General features: G+C 35.7%; 2 protein-coding genes across 4 annotated transcripts in view; one reads left to right on the top strand and one right to left on the bottom strand.

The window, feature by feature from the left end:
• TMEM68 (transmembrane protein 68) overlaps positions 1 to 9,837 on the bottom strand; it is a 31,582-nt gene extending 21,745 nt beyond the window's left edge. For both annotated transcript variants that reach the window (XM_044658007.1, XM_044658008.1), the window contains exons 1-2: positions 9,513 to 9,837; positions 1,776 to 1,943 (exon numbers count right to left, since the gene is read on the bottom strand). In XM_044658007.1, the coding sequence (XP_044513942.1) occupies positions 1,776 to 1,943; positions 9,513 to 9,837 (493 nt within the window). The remainder of the gene's footprint in view (positions 1 to 1,775; positions 1,944 to 9,512) is intronic.
• A 4,896-nt stretch (positions 9,838 to 14,733) lies between these two features.
• The window catches only part of TGS1 (trimethylguanosine synthase 1), a 64,774-nt gene continuing 57,746 nt past the window's right edge, over positions 14,734 to 21,761 (top strand). For both annotated transcript variants that reach the window (XM_044666262.1, XM_044666256.1), the window contains exons 1-3: positions 14,734 to 15,504; positions 19,182 to 19,249; positions 21,159 to 21,325. In XM_044666262.1, coding sequence (XP_044522197.1) covers positions 15,401 to 15,504; positions 19,182 to 19,249; positions 21,159 to 21,325 — 339 coding nt within the window. In that variant the 5' untranslated portion in view covers positions 14,734 to 15,400. The remainder of the gene's footprint in view (positions 15,505 to 19,181; positions 19,250 to 21,158; positions 21,326 to 21,761) is intronic.

Raw genomic sequence — 21,761 nt, 5'->3', positions numbered from 1 at the left:
TATGACAGGATAAGACTCCATAAATGAATATCCAGCTAAGAATTTAACCATATAAAGAAATAATCATCAGCTATGTCAAAATTATAGATAATTTTCTCAAAAAGGACATATTTTTAAAAAACATTTTCTGTAACTGAAAATTTAAAAAAATTAAGAAAGAAATTACAAAGCTACCAGAATACATTTTATGTCCACAGGATTTTTATGTGTGGATAAGAGGCAGTATGGCTTAGTAGAAAAAAAGAACAAGCACTGAAAGTCAGGAAAAACCTCAATTCAGTAAACATTAATTAAAGCATCTAGTATAATAAGGCTGCTATGCCAGGCTGAGGATACAGACATTAAACAAAAATAGTTTAGACAAGAAGCTTACAATGTACTGGGGATATATCATGTTAAGAAGTAAGAAATGTAAGATAACTTGAGGAGAGAAAAAGCAGCAATTAGTCTGAAATGGCTGAATATCTCCTGAAAAAGTTCTGTGCTTTCCTAGATTTGGATGCTGTTTCTAACACTTAATAGCTGTGTGACCATGGGTATGTCTCTAAACCTGAACCTCATTATCCTCATCTGCAAAATGAACATATTCCTTATACTACCTCAGAGGGTTGTTGCAAGGATAAAATGAGATGAATTACTTAAAGTCCTTTGCAAAGCTTAAAGCACTATAAAAACTTCAGTTATTAACTCTTAATACTTAGAAAGGAGATAAGTGTAAAATGTGGTTAAAAGGTGAGCACTCTTCTAAAAAGCTAGCTTTACAGAATGTGTAGAAATGTCAAATCTATAGACAAATATTATTATTTTGATAAGTAGAAAGGATTCATCGCTAAGACGACTAATAAAAATGGAACATCCTTCAAAGTCTCCCATCCTTAAATTCTGCGAATAAACTAAAAGAGATAAATAATCTTATTTAATAAAGCAAAATGCAAATTTACTTGACTGACATTATATATGACTATTCCAAAAATTTAGCAATCTCAATCTATAAATTTTTGGCAGTCCTATGAACCTTAGCAAAACTACTCCTACTCTAGCTGAATCAAAATATTCTATTTGAAAATGTAGCATTTTATTTGACCAGCACTAGGTAATTTGCTTCACTCCCCCACCCTGTTATATAGGAGATACTTGCTATCTATGGCTGAACAATTCAAATTCACATAAATCACCAAGTCATGCTTGAACTACCTACCTACCTCAAGGATGCTACAAAAAATTTTGAAAAGTGCTATAAAAGCACTTATGTAAATGTGTTATTATTAGTATTAAAATTCATATTAATTCAACATTACTAATTTATTAAGCTTCAAACAAAGGCAAAATCATATTCAATGTGGCAATATTAATTTGACAAAGTCTGTTCAGGGAAGCAAAATTTTCTCTATCAATAAATAAGCAAAGCATTTACAGAGAAAACAGGTTTTAAAAATCTGTCTACATCAATGATGGGCAAACTTTTTAAAGAGGGGCTAAAGGAAAGGAAATGCTCATCTGTCAGTCTGTTTCTAAGGCAACTCTATAAAGTTTCATTGTATTGTATTCATCAGATTAGGAATAATGTCCCACGCTGGATAGAACATTTCAAGGGGGCCACATTAGGCCCTCTGGCTGTAGTTTGCCCATCACTGGTGTACATCAAATTAACAAAACTTACTTCTTGTTACATTTGAGAGGCTAAATAACAAACTTATTTATTTGATTAAACCATGAATTTCATCTATTATTAAACCTTCATCATACTGACACTCAATGTGATAGTTAAAATTTACCTGGGACTTTAAAAACAAAATGATCAGCTACTATTCGGCAGGCTCTGCCTTTATGGATAAAGATTCTAGCCATAAAATAATAAAAATCTATAGGAATGGCCCCATGGTAAAAAATAATAAGTGCTGGTCCTTTTTCTGGTATTTTTTCTATTCCATGAACCTCATAACCTGTTAGAAAGAAAAAAAAAACCTAAATGAATATAACAATAATATCAGAAGGATTAAAACAACCTCATTGCTTACAATAACAAATTAAACTGTCAACCTAAAATTCATTAATAAAAATCCTTTAACAATTTTGAAAGTTTTAAAGGGGAAAACATTCCAAGATCAATTAAGTCTTACAAAACCCCTGCTGACCTACAAGTCAATCAATCAATAAACCTTTATTAAGAACCTGCTATGTGGGGGCAGCTGGGTAGCTCAGTGGATTGAGAACCAGGCCTAGAGACAGGGTCCTAGGTTCAAATCCGGCCTTAGACACTTTCCAGCTGTGTCATTTAACCTCCATTGCCTAACCATTACCACTCTTCTGCCTTAGAACCAATACACAGTATTAATTCCAAGATGGAAGGTAAGGGGGGGAGGGAGGAGAAGAAGAAGAATTTCTCCATGACCAAGACTCTATGCTGGATCTTCTCCCTCACAGTATCAAATAAATACTTTTAGAAAGCATATATTTCCATATTTTATGCTTCATTTATTATCAAATAGTCACTGAGTAGAGTTATTGCTGTTGTTATATCTTCCAAGAAATCCTGAATGATCTTATTAATATATGGATGGGAGTCACCTGGATGCAAAAGAGCTTATAAGATAGAATCTTATTCTACTGAATCAGATGCTAGAATTGTAATTAAAAAAAAAAAAACTCAAATAACAATGGGATCTTATATTTTGTACATCTTTTAGTTAAATACAAATTGGCTAAGACATGGTCCACTATTGAATATTGTTTGTGAAAGCTTTTGTGTTCTCTAATAATATCTCCATCAAGAAAGCTTTTGCTTTGTATACAGATGATTCTCATAAAGATTTCATATATAGGTTACTCTTTTTCTGCATTAACAAAGTCTGAGGTTTTTTCCCAGGCCTTTGGTACTTTTCCTTCTTTCAGATACTTTGTATTACTCCCTCAGCATCTTCACGATTGCCTTGGTTTCAAAACTATCTCCTCTAAATAATCTTGGTCCCCTGATGTTTTCCTCATCTTTATTCTCTTCAGTGCCATCTGATATTAGTGTCCACATTTGGCATTTCACTATCCTTGACACAGAAAACAGTCTGTAAACAAGACTTTTTCAAATCATCTTCATTTTGTATGAAGAACTAGACATAAAAGGCACCAAATAAAACCATAAAAACTGAAATGGAATCTATTTTAACATATAAGATAATTATTTTAACAGACAGGAAGATTTGTTACTGAAGCAGAATTTTCCCTGAGTCAGTTATCTTTGTAGAGTCAGATCACTGACTCCTCAGAGCTAAGATCAGAATTTGTTTCAAACAAACAAACAAGAATGAGGAGAGGAATACATATGGAATTCCATTAAAACAAATAAACCCTGAATTAAATAATTGGGGAAATGGGAAATGGACAGAAGAAATGATATCAACACAGACATAATTTTATCCTGAAGATTAATCAATGTAAATTAATTGCCATGAGAGCAAAACAGCTTAAGAAATGACTTAGTCAATAAAAATTTTACTTGCAAATCACTGTTAAAAGTTAGAAAAAGATCTATCTCTTATGGGTCAGAGGAATACAAAATTAAAAAATTTTAAGGAGCTTTACCAGAACACCAAAATTATATTATGGGCTTAACTAATGTTTTTATTACATTTAAAAGTGTTCTTTGGAAATAAGAAATTTTATTCATTCAAGCAATAATTCAAAAATTAGGCATGGTTATGCAAGAAACTAGTTATTTCAATAGTATTGCAGTGAATAATACTGTTAGTCTTCAGGAATCTTTAGTAAGAAGGGGCAGCTACATGGCTCAGGGGATAGAGAGTCAGACACAGAGATGGAAAATTCTCAGACATCTGTGACCTCAGACACTTCCTAGATGTGTGGCCCTAGAAATGACATTTAACTCCAACTGCCTGGCCCTTAGTGCTCTTCTGCCTTGGAACCAACATTTAGTATTGACTCTAACATGGAAAGTAAGGGTTAAAAAAAAAAAAAAAACTCTAGTAGATTCAAAATATTGTCTAGTTGATTTTCCTAGGCAAGACAAGAACAAAAGAAAGAATAAAAATGTTCTTTACTCCTGAATGATTTTGCTTGCTGGAACTCAATGACTCACTTAAAGATAATGGAAAGTTGATAAGAAGAAATATATATCTAAAATATAATTTCACTTTATCATTCCACTAATCCCATCTCACTTCCTGAAAGAGGCTTATACCCACTCTCAAGCCCTTGAACTTTTCCCTTCGTTAGTGAGAACTAAGAGCCAGATAGACAAGAATAGTTGCTAATTGTGAACTTTTCCCATCAGACATAAGTTTTGCCATTAAATTCCTCAGCTTCCTAAGACAATGTAAGGAGGGGTGGGGGGGAGAGACAAAAGAATAAGTAAGATAGATTGTTGTTTTAATGCACTTTTCAGACCTAAAATGCTTGACATTTAGAGCAGGAATCTGTATATGTGCCATTACATACAAAGAAAAATGAAGGGGTATAATTCAATTCAAAAAGTGCCTACTATGTGAGGTGGTAGGGATAAAAGACAGTCTGTCTTCAAGAATCTTACATTCTACTGGGACAAACAAATCTACAAATAACTAACAAAATGTATGCCAAGTAAATACTAACAAATTGGGGCTAGGGTTAACAAGTTGGAGGATCGAGAAAGGTCTTTTGTAGAAGGTGGCACCTGAACAGATTTGAAAGAAACTAGGAACTCTATAGTGTGATGGTAAGGAGAAAGGCACATTCCAGGCACTAGAGAAAGTTTTTACAAGGGTAAATTGCAGAAAGGCAAATTCATGTTTAGTAATAAGGAAAACTTCCTAAGAATTAAATTTATTCAGTGGTCTGCCTCAAAATGTAGTGGTTTCTCCTCCATCAAAGGTCTTAAAGCAGAGACTGGATGATCACTTTCATGTTGTTCATTCTTCATTTTCAAAATAGTCCTATAGAACTATAGGACCAATGACCACACAGGGTGATATCTTGACTTGCATGTGAACTGGATTTATGTGAGGCAGAGTTGGACAAAGTCATCAGTTTCATTCTATCTTCCGGAGACATCCAAGTCCAGTGGCAAGACAAAAGTCAAGACTGCTAGTGATGGATATAGTAGATAACCCTGGTGTCTTCGATGTCTGACCAATCTCTAAACACTCCATAGCACCTGCTTCAATTGCCTTCATGGCCACTGGAACAAACTGGTCTCATTCACTCATTCCAATGGGGTAGGTCTTCTCATGTGCTTGGGGTACACAAGCACCCAACTCACTGAGGTCTATGGGTTACTCTTAACCTGGTATAGTCTGTCTGCTCTGCAACATCTAGTAGCACAATGGATTGAACAATCTGGAAGCCCCGAGTTCAAATCCAGCTTTAGTTACTTATTAGCTGTGTAACTCTGGACAAGTCACTTAACCACCATTTGCCTCAGTTTCTTCATCTGTAAAAAGAGGGATAATAATAGCACTAACCTTGCAGAGTTGTAAGAATCAAACGAGATAAAATTTGTAAAACAAACAAAAACAACTTAGCCAAGTGCCTGGCACACAGTGGACACTACAGAATGATTCTCTTTCCTCTAGGAGCTTACATTCTAATTGGGAAAGATAACACATCTAAGGGGGTTTAAAGCTATAAAGGAGAGAGGGTAGGACTGAGGATTTCACAGCATTGTTGGCTCTTGTCAATATCCTCTCTAAAATGTGACTCCCATAATTGAATAACATTCCTGATGGAGTCTAACCAGAGGAGAATATAATGAGGCTATTGACCCCCTAATCTCAAAACCCTTATCTCTCAGTACAGTCTAGATTACATTTTTTTTTCTATCAACCATATCACATTTTGACTCTTCAAAAATCTTGTCACCTATTGAGCTTGTAAGTCATAAAATTCTAATCCTTTTCAAGCAATAAACATTTTTTAAGTGTTTACTATGTGCCAAGCACTGGGGATCCATATACAAAACAAGAGCAATCAAGGAGTTTACATTCTAATGGGAGAAGATGAAATATAAAAGGGAAGCTGAAAAGTGGGGGGAAATTGGGAAGCAGAAGGAGGTGCCCCACACCAGGGGCAGAGGCATAGTCCATAAATCGTGTGATCTTCTTCAGTGCTATAAGAGCCAGTATTTTGGTTTGGTTAGGTCAGTGCAGTAATAGGTAGTGGGTACCAACGAATAAATTCTATGAAAACCTCTAGTAATGAAAGAGTTTTTTAAAAGTAAAGAATTAAATGGCAATTAAATTCATGACAAAATTTTTAAACAGAGAGATTCTTAAGTTCCACTCCATATTTTCAAGTGCTCTCTCATTTTAAAGAGACAAAACTCTTCTTCCATGAACTATCATACCTATCTCTATCATAAACCTTTTGAGGATAAAGATAAGTTCTGTTACATTTTTGCATCAGACTTACTCAGAGTGGATGAACAATAAATAATTTAATGGACTTTCAGAACACTGGAGCTAAAAATATTTTAAAATATGTTTCCTTTTCTTAACTAGAGTCATAAATGATACCATCTCTGAGAACTTATACACACACAGTGGATGAAATTAGTGGTCCAACTCTGAGCTCTACCTTCTATATAATTACAATATAAATGATAATTGATTCTCATAATGGCGATCATGAGGTACAAGATACTGAGTGTTTTACAAATTATCAATGAAAGATACAATATTTAACATAGTTTTAATGCGGTTTGTTTTATTATACTTAATATACTAACAATTAGTAATCTATGGAAGGAATAAATGAACTCTTAACTGTTAACCAGAATTCAATTAAGAATATCCAATTTCTTCCTCTGAAATAAAGCAGTTGCTTTAGTGTGGTGAAGGCAGAGTAGGAAAATTTAGCATATATAACTTCATTTATTACAGTGAAACTAAGGCTCTATATGGCCAAATAAATGACAAATGGTATAACTCATCAAAAGGCCCTAAGTAACCCAAAATGAGGGGTTTAAGTCATATAATCTATTTATCTAGAATCTGTATCTCTAAAAAAATCTAAAACAATAGAATACTATACCTATAAAAAAATGCAGTAATTCATGTAAGTCCTAAAATGGATAAGAATAATGCTAATTTTTCTCTAGTTTTGGGTATATTCATATATTCATATATATGAATGAAAGTTTGGTCAAAGACATGTAAGAATATTGCCTATTGTTGGTAAAATTCAAATGAAATATATTACTCTGTACAAAGGAAATGAGTAACAACTAGATGGAATAGGGGGTACTAGACTTGGGAATTGAGAAGTTTAAGCCTTGTCTCAGAAACTAATAGCTTTGGCCAAATTATTTAACCTTTCTGTTTCTCAGTTTCCTTGTCCATAAAATGAGACTTGATAGCCTCTAAGGTCCCCTTCTAAATCTATGATCTTGTGAGGAAAACTTTTTTAAAAAGTATTCAATTACACAGATATTAAGTGTTTTTTTAAAGCCATAAAATAAGTACTTTGGTTTTAGAGTTGTAATTAAAGATATAGTATGCATATTATATTGCAGTACATATGTTGAGTATACAACAATAAGTTTTAAATAATTTGTGTCTTTTATAATAAATAGAAATCTATGGGGTACAGCTTAGAATAGCATCAATTATAGTATAAATTTTATGGCATAATATACATAAATAACTGAATTATTCTTTTCCAGATTATCTTAAAGACCAATGGGAACAAGTGGTAGGAGACATTACTTCATAGTCTAATAAAATTAATTCATAAAGTATTTACTTTAAAATCTTAGTAAAGCACCAGCATTGGACTATATGATAATAATGAGCAATTCTATATCACATTATTCTTCTCCTGATAGGGAGTGTAATATTATAGAAAATCCATGTTACAAATATACAAAAATTATACATATACAATATAGTATGGCTCTTTTTTATTGGATTTAGATCAAATCATATCTCTTGATACATTAAACAGAGTAAGCCTTGATAACACAGTTATCTTTAAAATTCTAGTGGTAGACTCATGTTTCCATTAAAAGCTAAAGCAGTAAGCCACCCTGAAGGAGCAACTGGAGAAAGTATATATCGGGCAAGTCAAATCACAGACACATTCTGACCAATACTTAGATTACTAGGACTCTAAGTTCAAAGGCCCTAAGAATAGTAGCCTTCACTTCTTCCCTCCCAATCACAACCCTTGTCTCTATCTCATCTCTAAGAGCCATCATCCAAAGAATCAAACCTTATGGAAATGCAACCTGACAATTGCTTCTGCAGGTCCTGTAGCTCGTGCCTCCTCAGAAGCCAATTTCACTCCCACCTCCCAGGTATATGACAATTGAATATCACTGGATTTGACTTGAAAACTTGGACTGAATCTCCAATAGAGTACAGTGATCTACACTATAACTTTCTAGGACATGTCAATCCCTTATCATAACAGCCACCTCATTAGGGTGCATTGCTAAAAGCAATTTTATTTCAATCACATATGCTAGCAATATCATTTTAAAATCTGTGTTTCTTCTAATGTTCTTCCTGGCATATGCATATAACTCCTTAGTTTAGAGCAGGGGTCAGCAACCTTTTTGGCCATGAGAGCCATAAACGCCACATTTTTTAAAATGTTATTTCATGAAAGCCGTGCAGTGCTCACAGCGCGCACTCCTGTAACAGTGCTGAAAAAAACTGAAAAAAAATTGACTTTATGGCTCCTGCAGAAAGAGCCATAGGTTGCTGAGCCCTGGTTTAGAGAATGGGAAATATTTATTTACAACTTTTCCATTCTCTAAATTTTTATATAATTTAATAATGACAAAGAAAAACAATAAACAAACAGAGGCAGTTAAAGTAGGGAGCAAGAATATAAATAATTCACTGATAAGAGGCCCCATGACTTAAATTATATAATATCAGCAATCTAAAGATGAAAGGCTACACAATTACCTGACTGATTAAAAATAAGAATATATAACCCATCAACATATTTGTCTCTGAATATCTAAAACTTCATATAAAGAATGTGGGGGCACACTTTAAATGGAATGGTAATGAAATCCTGATACTAAACTCCCTGTATTTTTATTTATTTATACTGACTTTTAAATTTTAATTTAAATAAAATTATTTAAAAAATAAAAATATATTTATTAATACTGACTTTTAAAAAGATGAATTCAGAGGAAAAGTTAAAATTTCTTTTAAAGATAAAGTAAAAACTAAAAATAGCATTGTCAAGTATTTTCCAAACTGTTTCTGTAATATCTTAACTAACTTTTCTCATCTAAGCAATTCTGATATCTAAAATACTGTCTTTTCATTTTGGTTGTAACTAACACTACTGCTCAATTTTTTTAAAGGCTATAATCATTTAAGGAAAATTAATACACAAAAGACACATAGATTTGCAAAGTACATGCAAATAAGTGAAAGAAAACATTAAATATCTCATCCCTCAAATTAAAACCATTTTCCTAATCATTGAAATGCAATGATAATACAGTTTCAGTCCAATATAAACACACAAAAACCCACCAAAACAGAAGTAATCCTGCTTACCATGCCATACTGCTGCATGTCCATCCCAAACCGTTGCTACAGTTTTCCTTGCACCGTCCCAAAAATTATGGGAATATGCTTCCTTTAATACATTCTTCCTCTTGTAAATATGTAAGAAAATAATAGTAAGGTAGAGAAGAAAAATGGTAAAATAAGGCAGTATCAAGACTATTAGTGGAGTAAATACCCACAAAAGATAGTTAATAAAATTCAAATAATCTTCTAATTGTTGGACACCAATCCATTCTTCCAATATGTGAACCAGACAAGTCATATAGGGCACAGAATCCTGCCCTACAGAACAAGTCTGATTTTTCTCTATCATTTTTCCCTAAGTAAAAATGATAAAATGAGTCACTCTCTTCATAGTCACAGCAGTTTATGATTCTGGAACCTGAAAAGAAAAAAGAGGGAGAGTTTTATTTTATTTTTTTCAATAGAAAGACTCAATGATTTCATCTCCTTAACTACTAATAAAATAATTTTACTTTCTTCATCAGTACTAGAAACTAATGAAAGTAAAATCAAAGGCAGACCATGCAAAAGATTTATATGCCACTCTCCTATTCAAGAACTTCCAGTGGCCCCCTATTGCCTCTATATTAAAATATAAACTCAAATTCCCCTGATGATTTTTAAAGCTCTTTACAATCATTCTATAATTAAACCCTTCCATGGTTTTTGAACTTTATTCACCTTCACACAAGCAATCAATAGATCAACAAGCACTTTTGAAATGCCTGCTTTATCCCAGACATTGTGCTAAGAGTTAATAAATGTTTACTGACTCTAACTATAGGTGCTAGGGATAAAAACAAAAGAAAAATAGGACCTGTTCACATTGAGCTTATAGAGAAGAAAATATATGCATATGTACAGATTATATATATACAAAATATATGAAAAGTAATTTTCAGAGAGAGGGCACTAACTATTGGGGGAATCAAGTAGGGCTTCTGAGAGATGGTGCTTAATCAGAGCTTTGAAGGAAATATAATTCATTACAGGTATGGAGACAGACAAAGAAAAGACACAGAAATGGAGGCTGGGGCTTTGTGTGTGTAAAATAGGCCATAATGGCTGAGTATGTGTTTGGGGAGAGGTAAAAAAAATTGGAAAGACAGGAAAAGATTCTTATAAAAGATTTAAATTATAAGAAATGAGCTTATATTTGGTTATAGAGGTAAAAGAGTCACTGGAGGTTACTGAATAAGCGGAAATGACCTGGACTAGCACTTTAAGAAAATTGCTTTTGTAGTTACAGAAAGATTAGAATGAAGTAATGGGAACACCTAAGACAAAGAATTCAATTAAGAGACTTTGCAGTAGCCTAAGAAAGAAATAATAGGAGTCTGAATTAAAGCTGTGGCTATATAAAGGAGTTTGTGACTAAGATTTTGTAGAGATAGAAATGATGGGTTATAGCAACTAAGTGAACTTGTAGGATGAGTAAGAGTGAAGATTCAAGAATATACAAAAATCATGAAGGTGGGTGATGAGAAGAACAGTGGTGCATTTGACTACTAATAACAAGGACATTTGGAAGAGAGGTGTGTTTGAGAGGGAGATAAATTCTGTTTTGGATAGTGTAATTCAAGGATGCAGAGGCTTTTGCTCTTGCAAGAATCAACTGTAAACTTCCTGGCAGTTAGAACTCTTAAAATGTTCACAGAAGTTCAGTTGGACACTGAGGCTTGAAGAGAGCTGACGTTCCAACTGAGGCTCTGCTTTTGGCTTTTGGCTTGGCCTGTGCTTTTGTCTCTGGACAATTTGAACCTAGCTGATTTCTCTGGACCTCTCCCTGACCTTCTCCATATTACTTCCCTGTTATTTTCCCTGAATTTCCCTTTGGGCTCTGGGAGGGTGGGTGGTTTGGTTTTGGTGACTAGACTTTGTGGGCTTTAGTTTTCTGTAGGCAAGTAGAACATCCTTAAATCAAGCTATCCCTTACTTTATTGATCTGGCAAATACTTTACTTTAAGACAGTCAAATCTTCCTGCTCTCTCTCAGTCTAACCCTCCTGTGACCCTTCCCCCACCTTTAGCTTTCTCCCTAGTGGCTGTTACAAAACCCTAAACCCCTCTCTCCATCTGATTAGCCATGGTATTAATAAATCCCTTTGTTACCTATTCAAACCCTCTGGTGAATCATTGTGTCAAAATTAAGGCAACGGCTAAAGAGGAAAAGAATCATTTTCTTTTATTTCTTGAGGGAACTGCGGGCATCCATCTTGGCAGGAAGTCTTTACCCGAGACTTCCTCCTGCCATCAGTTTGACTGGCAGGGAGGAGCCCTTCGACTCCTCCCTCAAGGGACTTTAGAAACTGACAAGAGAAGCACTCCAGCCAGATTTAAAACATTTCTGACTGGCCCAACTCCTTTGTATCTATAGAGATACCTTTCCTCACCTTGAGGGGTTCAACCTATCTCCCCCAGTATCCTCTGTCTCTAGCCTCAGCCTGTAGCATGTTTTAAGCTGCCTCTCCTTAATACCCCATCTATTCCCTTACCAGCCAGTATATGACCTCATTCATTCCTTCCCTACATTCAGCCATCCCCTTCATTCATCCTCCTAATACCTACCTCACCTTTATCCCTCCTTTTAACTAAAGATTCAAAGATTTACTCATTTCTCTAAAACAATATATTGAGTTTGAAATACTTTAAGGACATCCAGTTCAAAATATCCAATATGCAGTTGGTAATCCAGGGCTAGAGCTCAGAAGAGACTAAGTAAGCCTGGATAGACAGATATGGAGATCGTCTGCATAAAGATGATACTTAAATAAGAGGCCTGATGAGGCTAACAAATGAAAAATAATACAAATATATAATTTTATATTAACCACTCCCACAACAAAGGTAAATCAGAAAATCAGTCAAGAAATGTCTTGATCCAAGCCTCAGTCTCTTTGAAATGAACAATGTAGAAAAAGATAATATAAGAAAGGAAGAAATCTTATACCACATATTAAATATCATAGTACAACAAGTTTATCTTATCTCCTTGTTTTCTGCTGTATAGATAGCTGGGGCACTCTTCTGAATGATTATGATTTGCATTAAGGAGCTTATATTCCTTGCCTTAATGAATCAGTCACAAAGGCATCCTAGATATTCCAGAAGATCTTCTAAGAATTCTTATAAAACTGTATTTTTCACTAAGATAAAAATTTCTTAATGCAATAGCACATAACTGATGAAGAATATGTGTATAGAATTCCATAAAGGGAAAAGCATCAAATGAGAGTAGAGAAAGTCAATAAATCAAGGAGTGCATAGGTACTCCAGTTAAAATTGCTCTCAATACTTCATAATCCACTACTACAGCATATATGAAAGAACAGTGGGGAGAAAAAAAGGCCTTTCAATAAAAGGAGGACAAAGGAAGAATCTGAGAATTGAGTGAAAGAAATATTGAGTCTAGAAAGGGAATCTAATACCAGAGTTCAAAAAAAAAACATTACAAAATAGTATCAAATTCTTTTTATAATATAAAAATACTTGGACTTCAAAGAACAGAAATAAAAATCCTCATATATGAAAACTTTTTTTCTAAGGCCAAAAAATGTTAGAAAAACTCTTTCTACCTTTAAGAAATAATACTCTACTTGCTTCTCATTGGTAGTGACTTACTAACTTTTGGCAATTGGGGCAGCTAGGTAGCACAGTCGATAGAGCACCAGGCTTGGAGTTGGGAGGATCTGAGTTCAAATATGACCTCTGAAACTTCCTAGCTATATGACCCTGGGCAAGGCCCTGGACCCCAATTGGCCAGCCCTTGCTGCTATTCTGTATTAGAATTAATACTAAGAGGATGAGGGTTTTAAAAAAAATTGGGAGTTATCTTGGATCACACAGTTTGCTCTATGACCAAGTCATATTTAAAGAAGTATTTCTTTAACATTAACAGCCCAACTTAGGAAGAATTAAACCTAAACACAGGAAAAGGCAGGAATCTCAAGTAGAGAATTTCAAGAAATCTCAAGCTATGCCATACAGATAAATGGTACAGCTTTCTCTTTAATATCTAAAATTGCCTTATTTTAATTGTAAAGGCAGATTAGAATTAGTGACCTACTATGGCACTATAAAATAGTTAATTTATCTGTGGTAATGGCTTTAAAGAAATCTTATGGACTATGGGACTTTTCCATTTGACTTGCAACTGAAATATACCCTGTGTTTTCTCTCCTTTTAGAATGTGAGCTCCTTGAGAGCAGGAACTGTCTTGCTTTTCAATTTGTAACCCACAATGCTTCATACATTGTAAGCACTTTGTACAAATGCTTTTTATTCAATCATTCTCCTACCTCTTCCAGCTCTAAATCTATGATATGATGCATCCTCCTTAATTACCATTCTAATTATCTTATAACACTGTATTCTCCTATTCTCTTAGTTTTCTTCCAGACTGTTCAGTTTTTACATAGAATTCTTCAGGAGTTCGAAAACTATCTTAGGGATGTTGCTGTATTGCTGCAATTTATAAAAAATTCTCCTAAAATCTAATAACCAGTATGCCACCACCAATAAGATGCTGCGGCTCACGGTAAGAAGGTAAAATGAACAAGCTAAAGCGTATTACTAAAATGGAGTTTCTCAGAAACAGAATAAGAAATGGTACTGAAGAACAAGACACTCTCCACCCCTCTCGCTAAGGTATTTTCTCTGACTATCATGCCAGGTTCCCTCCCATGCTTCTGGTCTTCCTAGTCTCAACTAAAATCTCACCTTCTACACAAAGATGTTTTCTTCCCTTTCTTAATCCTGGAGCTTTTCCCAATGTTAATTATCTCCTATTTATCTTAAAAATAGCTTGCTCTGTATCTATTTGTTCGCACGTTATCTCCCCCATTATTTTGTAAGCTCCTAGAGGGCAGAGGTTATGGTTAACCTCCTTTTTGTATCCCCAGTGCTTAGCACAGTGCCTGGCACATAGGGAGAGTTAAATACTGACTGATCGATTGTGGGGATGGCGGGATGAGAAGAGACCCAGTCATGCCAATGGCCCAAGTTCTGTGAATGATCCGACTTGTGGGTTTGAGGACAAGGCCATCAGACCCCGAAATCACTACACTGAGCACCCCCCCTGCATAAGGAGAGCGCGAAACCACAGCAGCCCCGACCCCGCGAGACAGGAAGCTGGAGGCCCCCGCCCCTCCCCCGCGTCCTCGAGACAGGAAGCACCCCTCCCCCACTGCCGGGATAAACAACCCAGCTGGAGAAGGTGGAGGGGGAAGGGAGGAAGACCGGACCAAACTCAGAGGAACCTGCTCCAGCCGCTCCCCCTCCCCTTCCAATCAAGAAATAAAGAAACGGAGGTAGACGCAACTCATTTTCCCCTTCTTTACTTCATCCGATACCCACCGTGGGCGATCTGGCCGTGCAAGCTGCAGAGCGAAGCGAGCAGTTTTCCCAAGCCCTCTAATTAGGAACACGAGTTGCGTCTCCAGCCTGGACTGCGTTCTGTGGAACACCTTCCCCTCCTCTTCCCGCTCCCGCGTCCTCAGGCCAGAGAGCTACTTCCGGTCGGGAGGTGGGCGCGCGCGCTCCCAGTGTTCCCTACTGCTGCTGCTGCTGCTGCCGCGATCCCCGGGATTGCGTCCTTCCTTCGCTTCGGTGTGTGCGCGAGCTCGCTGTGGAGACCTTTAGGAGGCCTGACTTTCCCCCACGGCCACCTCTACTCCCCACCTCACCCCCAAGCACTAGCGCGCTCGAGTCAGGAGGAAGACCCTGACATCCCCTCACTAGGAGCCTCCCACCCACGGCTGCGAGAGCAGCCTCGGCTGAAGCAGATAAGCTGGGAAACTCACGGCCTCCGACGCATGTCGGGGCCCGGAGCCGGGAAGGGTCCCAGGGGCTGAGCACTGCGGGAGCCACGGCGGGATGCTGTGCGGGAAGTGGAGCCTCGTGGCGGAAATGGTCCTGTTCATCGAAGATCTGGAGGAAGATTTTAAAATCCTCTGCCTATGCTCGAGGGCATTTGTGGAGTAAGTAGAAACGCGTACTTTCTGTGCCCGAAAAATGTAGATGATGCAAACGGGGTCACAAGTGACCACTGAGTTCATGCCGAAAGCTACTTGGAGAGAAGTGATGTAAGAAATAACATTTTTTTAAAAACCGAAGAATTCTTCCAGCCACAATTAAGCCTCCCTTAAAGTACTTGTAACCCCATCTTTGAGGCAGCCATTCTCTCCAAGCTGCTTCCCAGAACGATAATTTTTATCTTGTGGCAAACCAAAATTAACCCATGTAACTTTAAAACGTGATAGCTTAAAGGTGATGTCTTTTAACAGTTCTTGTTTAGTCATTTCATTCTGTATCCTGACCCAATTTGGAGGTTTCTTGGCAGAGGTACTAGAGTGATTTTCCATTTCCTTCAGCTTATTTTACTGATGAGGAAACTAAGGCAAAAAGGGTTAAGTGACTTGCCCAGGGTCACACGACTAGAACGTGTCCCAGGTCACATTTGAACTCTGCAGGATGTCTTCTTCACTCTATACTCTATGCTCTATCCACTAGACCACCTATCTGCCCCTGGTATTGTAAAGGGGAAATCACTAATTGGGAGAAGCGACATGCAGTATGATATTGTTCCACTGGTTGGTACATTACAAATAAATGTAGTTTAGCTTCTAGCAGTGCTTAAGTCCTAATGAGTTCTTTGAGGCACATTGTGACTAAATGGCTTGCTTGGATAATAGAGCTGGTAATAAGAAGGCTTTGAATGCCAGCCTCCTTTATTCCAAAGCCAGCACTGTCCACTGAGCTGTACTGCATCTGTATCTCAGCTCATAAATCCAAGTAAATGTAACCCTTTCAAAGAATTCAAAGAACTATAAATTGTTATTAAATACCTACTATATTAGGCACTGAAGACTTAGAAAACAAAACAGTTCTTGTCATCAAATCAATTCCATTCTACTGGGGAAGTCTGACTTATTGGAATTTAGCATTCTTCTTTGAGTCAAACAAATGTAGAAATTATCAGTTTTAGAAAAGCTGATAATCTCTTCTCACTTCCCCAAAACACAGTGAATGCAAATTTCACCCCATAGAAATTCATCTTTCTCATTATCTGGACTATCAAAGGGGTTCACTGTCTACAGTTCATGCTTCATATGATGTTTTTTCTTTATTCTGAACAATGTTGACTTTGTTCAAAACATTTTTAGAAGTCCCCTTTAGGAATTGCCTTTTAAGAGTCTGTGGCATAGCTTTTTGAGTGACCTGGGAGTGACAGTTCTTTGTCCCTCTTGATTCAACAAATATTGGCAAGAGATGGAAAATCCTATAAGAAAAAAACTTCAAGTAGTTCAATTTGATTGGAAAAGAGAGTAACTGAGGAAATAGTTATGTATAAGAAAAGAAAGATCAAATGGGAACTGGATTCTGAAATGTTTTAATTGGCTAACATATAGTAATGTATATTTTATGCTAAAGACAATGGGAAACCACTGGAAATATTTGAACTTGAAAGCAATATGGTCAGACCTGTAATTTCAGGATAGCAGTTTGGCAGCTTTGTAGATAATGGTCTGGAGAAATTAGAAACAGGGAGATCATTTAGACTATATACAAATGGGTATATCAGTTAGAATATATAGAAGACTATTTTACCAGTTATATAGCCTGCAAATAAGTATAAGCAAAATCTTTTTGTTTTGTTTTGTTTTTTTCAATTCTCAGTTTCTTAAACTACATTAGGCCAGAAACAGAAAACATTATTTCTTCATAAAGAGAATTATTAAAAGCCTCATTACTTTTATGGTTCGAATGCAATTTTTAAATGACTTCAGTGACATTGATGTACACTTCACAAAAGTTTTTGTAATGATTTAACCTTTTTTTTCTGAATTTTGTTAAAATTTGATTGCTAAATGTTTGTGCAATAGCCAGGTTTAAAGTACTTGGAAAAGATGGATCTGGTTGTAAATTTTGAGAAATTGAGCAAGAAAACAAGTTAGAATTTGTTCTATTCTGGTCTACTGTAAAAGATTCATAAAACTTTTCCCAAAGTTGTTGCGTGAATGTATTGTCTCAGGTAATTAAAGGATAAAATAATCGTTTTTAGAATTTCAACTTTACTACTACTTGTATGTTACCATGGACAAAGTACTTCACTTCATGTACCTTAAGTTTCCATATATATATATATATATATATATATATATAATTAAGGAGTTTAATTAAATGGAAGCTGTGTGTACCTTCCAACTCTGAATCTGTACTCCTTTATATTTGTTGTTGTTTGGGCTTGGTCATGTCTAATTTTTCATCACCCCATTTGGAATTTTCTTGGCAAGGTTGCTGGAGTAGCTGGCCATTTTCTTCTCCAGCTTATTTTACATATGTGGAATCTGAGGCAAATATAGGGTGAAGTAACTTGCCCAGGGTCACATATCTGAGGCCAGATTTGAACTTAGGAAGAGGAGTCTTATTGACTCCAGGCCTAGTACTCTAAATCACTTTTTGCTTAGTTATCCAGGTTTATAGCTAGAATCAACTTCTCCTTGATAACATCACTCTCACATTCCCATATACAATTAGTTGCCGGGTCTAGTCAGTTCTTCCTTCTTATTGTGCCTTCTCGTCTCTCCACTGACACCATAACCATAATTCAGAACTTTTCTACTTCTCACCTAGACTATCATAATGGTACCCTGATATATCCATCCAGTTTATCTGTTCTGTGTTGTACATACCTAGCTGCCAAAGTGATAATTCTAAATCATAGATCTGACCCTTTCAGTCTGCTCAAGAAGCTTCAGTGCCTCCAAGATTATATTTTTTTTTAATTTTTTTTTTATTTTAAACCCTTAATTTCTGTATATTGACTTATAGGTGGAAGAATGGTAAGGGTAGGCAATGGGGGTCAAGTGACTTGCCCAGGGTCACACAGCTGGGAAGTGTCTGAGGCCGGATTTGAACCTAGGACCTCCAGTCTCTAGGCATGGCTCTCAATCCACTGAGCTACCCAGCTGCCCCCTTCCAAGATTATATTTTGATCATGTTTACATCCCTTCACAATTTGGCTCCAGCATATCATATCTTTCCAGATTTATTGTAAAATTACACCCACTTAGGAGCTTCACTTTTCCAGCCAAACTGGCCTACTTGCTCTTTCCTTTTCAGAATGAGTGATCCATCTCCTTTTGCTGCTAGTCAAAAAATAGCAAACTAGGACAGTGAGAGAAAATCAATAAGCAAGATTCAGTTATTCTTAAACTCAGTTCATTAAATCTAAAAATATAAACTACATAAGGGCTTCATATTTTATAAGAAATGTTGGGAAAACGAAATCAATTATTTGTGAGAGTGGGGGTTTGGGTTTATACTAGCATTTTTTTACCATATAAACGAGAAATCATATAAAGTAAAACAGATATTTTGATTAAATTTAGTTGAAAAGCTTCTGCATGAACAAAATCAGGGTTGTGAGTATGAAAAGGGAAACTGGGGGAAAGGGGTGGATTAAAATCCTAGTTTCAAATAGTTATAAGGATCTGATATCTTAGATATATAGTTGCAGAGTAGAGAATGTAGTTGATTTGATTTGATTTACATATTTTTTACATATCTTAAAAGCCAGCATTTACCTGTATTTATAATTTCATTTGTTTTGTACAATCATTGTTAATGTGGCTTTGTTTATCTTGTTTTACAGGGATCGAAAATTGTACTACTTAGGGTTAAAAGGGTTCTATGTCAAAGGCAATGACACCAGTAATACAGGTATATAACTTGAATTTTTGCAAATTGACTGTAACAGTATTTTTACTCACATTTTTAACATTGTAATTTTAACATCTATCATGGTATTTTTCTGTGATATGTAATTTTCTGCAAATCAGCAAGTATTTTATATGGTGGTTTTGCTGAAAATTGCTATAGAAACGAATTGTTTTTGTTTTTTTTTCCCCCTAAAGCCTCCATATAATACAGACTGCAGTTATCGTCTTTTGCCACTAGATGGGGTTTTTGGTAAAGCAAAATTATGACACTGGAAATTGGTATAACCACCTGAAATTGACCAATGAATAGATTAACATTGTTGAAAGTGAAATTGCTTTATATAGGTGCTTTTTGGTGCTGTATTATGAACAGATTGGCCATATGTAAATTTGTAAAAAGTTGAATATGATAGTACTAATACCTTTCAAATTGATGCTATTCTATAGTACATTCCAATTCATTGAGATGATGTATACATATAGATAACCATACATACCAATGTGTATATGTATGTAGAGGTTCTTGCACTAAGGAAAACTTCAGTTCAGCTTTTCAGTAGAACCAAAGACCTGGTTCCATCTTACAGCTTCCGATTGATCTCTCAGAGGCAAAAAGGGTTTCCCTATACAGATAAAATCATAGATTGGAACTTCAAAGAAATAGGTATATCTGTAACAGTTTGAATAGATATTGTATTCTATATTTATGGAAAATATATGTGGAAGAAATTCAAATTCTTTGCACATACCACTAGAATAAATCACTAAGAATTGTTTCAAAATACTGGACCATCAGCTGGAATTATTGTAATAAAAGTTTAATCTCTATATAGAATTATACCAATTGCTAAAAACTTTTTTTTTATTTTTCAGCTTCTTTATAACATTTATAGAACTTTAAGTGCATTGAAAACAATTGTGTTATGTTTATCTAGACTTAAACTACAAGAACTTGAAGCTAAAGTTATTGACTCGGACCTAATATGTATAATACAGCCTATTAGGATAGAGCATGAGGGGGACAGCGGGGTGGCTCAGTGTATTGAGAGCCAGGCCTAGAGATGGGAGGTCGTAGGTTCAAATCTGGCCCCAGACACTTCCAAGCTAGCGAAGTTATTTAACCCCCCATTGCCTAGCCCTTACCACTCTTCTGCCTTGGAACCAATACCTAGTATTGACTCCAAGACGGAAGGTAAGGGTTTTTAAAAAAAGGATAGAGCATTGGACTTGAAGTTGGGAGACCTCCCTTAGTTTGAATTCTGCTCAACACTTATCAGCTATATGACACTGAGCAAGTTACTTAACTTTTCTCAAACCTTCAGTTTTCCCATTTAAAAAATGGAATAATAATAGCATCTATTTCACAGGGTTGTTGTAACAATGAAAATATATATAAAAGAACTGCAGGTGTCCACTATGTTGATGAATTTTATTTTTCTTATTAATACTTGTATTGCCTTGGATTATTAATTTAAAAAATAACATTAAAACGCAGTAAGGTATTCTGTTATAAGTAGAAATTGGCCGTCTTGGAGATTTGAGTAGTTTTAAGTTTAGAAACTAATTAGTCCAATACTCATTTTATTATATTAGGAGGTATAAACAAAGAAATTGTGACTTCCCCAAAGTTGTACCAGTAGTTGCAGAGCCCAAATTAAAGCCTAGGTCTTCTGGTATCCAAATTCCTTTGTTCTTTTTACTAAACCGTTTTCATTTTCTAGATTTATTCATAAAAGCAATGAAGTTAATAATTTTATGGCGTTTTAAATTCTACAAGAAAATTCGTACTGACAACCAAGTCAAGTCAGAGGCAAGGATCATTACTTGGAAAGTAATCTTATAACACATGTATGCACATGAGCAAGTGTATTTTTTTTAACCATAAACTTTTTAAAAATTTTTATCTATAGAACAAGCCACAGAGGAGAGGGAATGTAATTCTCATGGGACTGTTGAATCTGAAGATGGCAGTACTTTGAAATCAGATGAAATTGAACTGGATTCCGAGGCTGAATTGATGAAAAGCATGGGACTACCCCTTCAATTTGGAGGCCTGTCTTCTCATAAGAATTTTGAGGTAAATATTACATTATTTCCTTTACTTCTAATCATGAACCTTGAGGCAGCCAATATACAGGATTAGGGAATTTTTCCCAAGTCTTTTTAGTTCAGTCAGTATACATTTATTAAGTGCCTACTTTGTAGAAGGCACTGTGCTGAGCCCTAGGGATACCACACACACACAAAAAAAGACAAAATATAGTCCCCATCCTCAAGGAACTTGCCTCTTAATGAAAGAAGATGACACACAAAGGGAAGTTAGGATACCAGGAGTTGGGGGTATGATGAATTCCAGAGGAATGCAGCTGGGTAGGAAATGAAGAAATAGTTGCCCCTCTTAAAGGGAAGTTCTGAAAGAAGCTTTTACTCTCTAGTCAGAGGGAGAACCCCAGGAACAGAAGGTGCTAATGACGTATGAGTTCTAGGGCTGAAGTGATCTTCGGAGGGGTAGG

This window comes from Gracilinanus agilis, chromosome 1 (assembly GCF_016433145.1).
Source record: "Gracilinanus agilis isolate LMUSP501 chromosome 1, AgileGrace, whole genome shotgun sequence".
NCBI classification, from domain to species: Eukaryota; Metazoa; Chordata; class Mammalia; order Didelphimorphia; family Didelphidae; genus Gracilinanus; species Gracilinanus agilis.
This window is presented reverse-complemented; position numbering and strand designations above follow the sequence as displayed.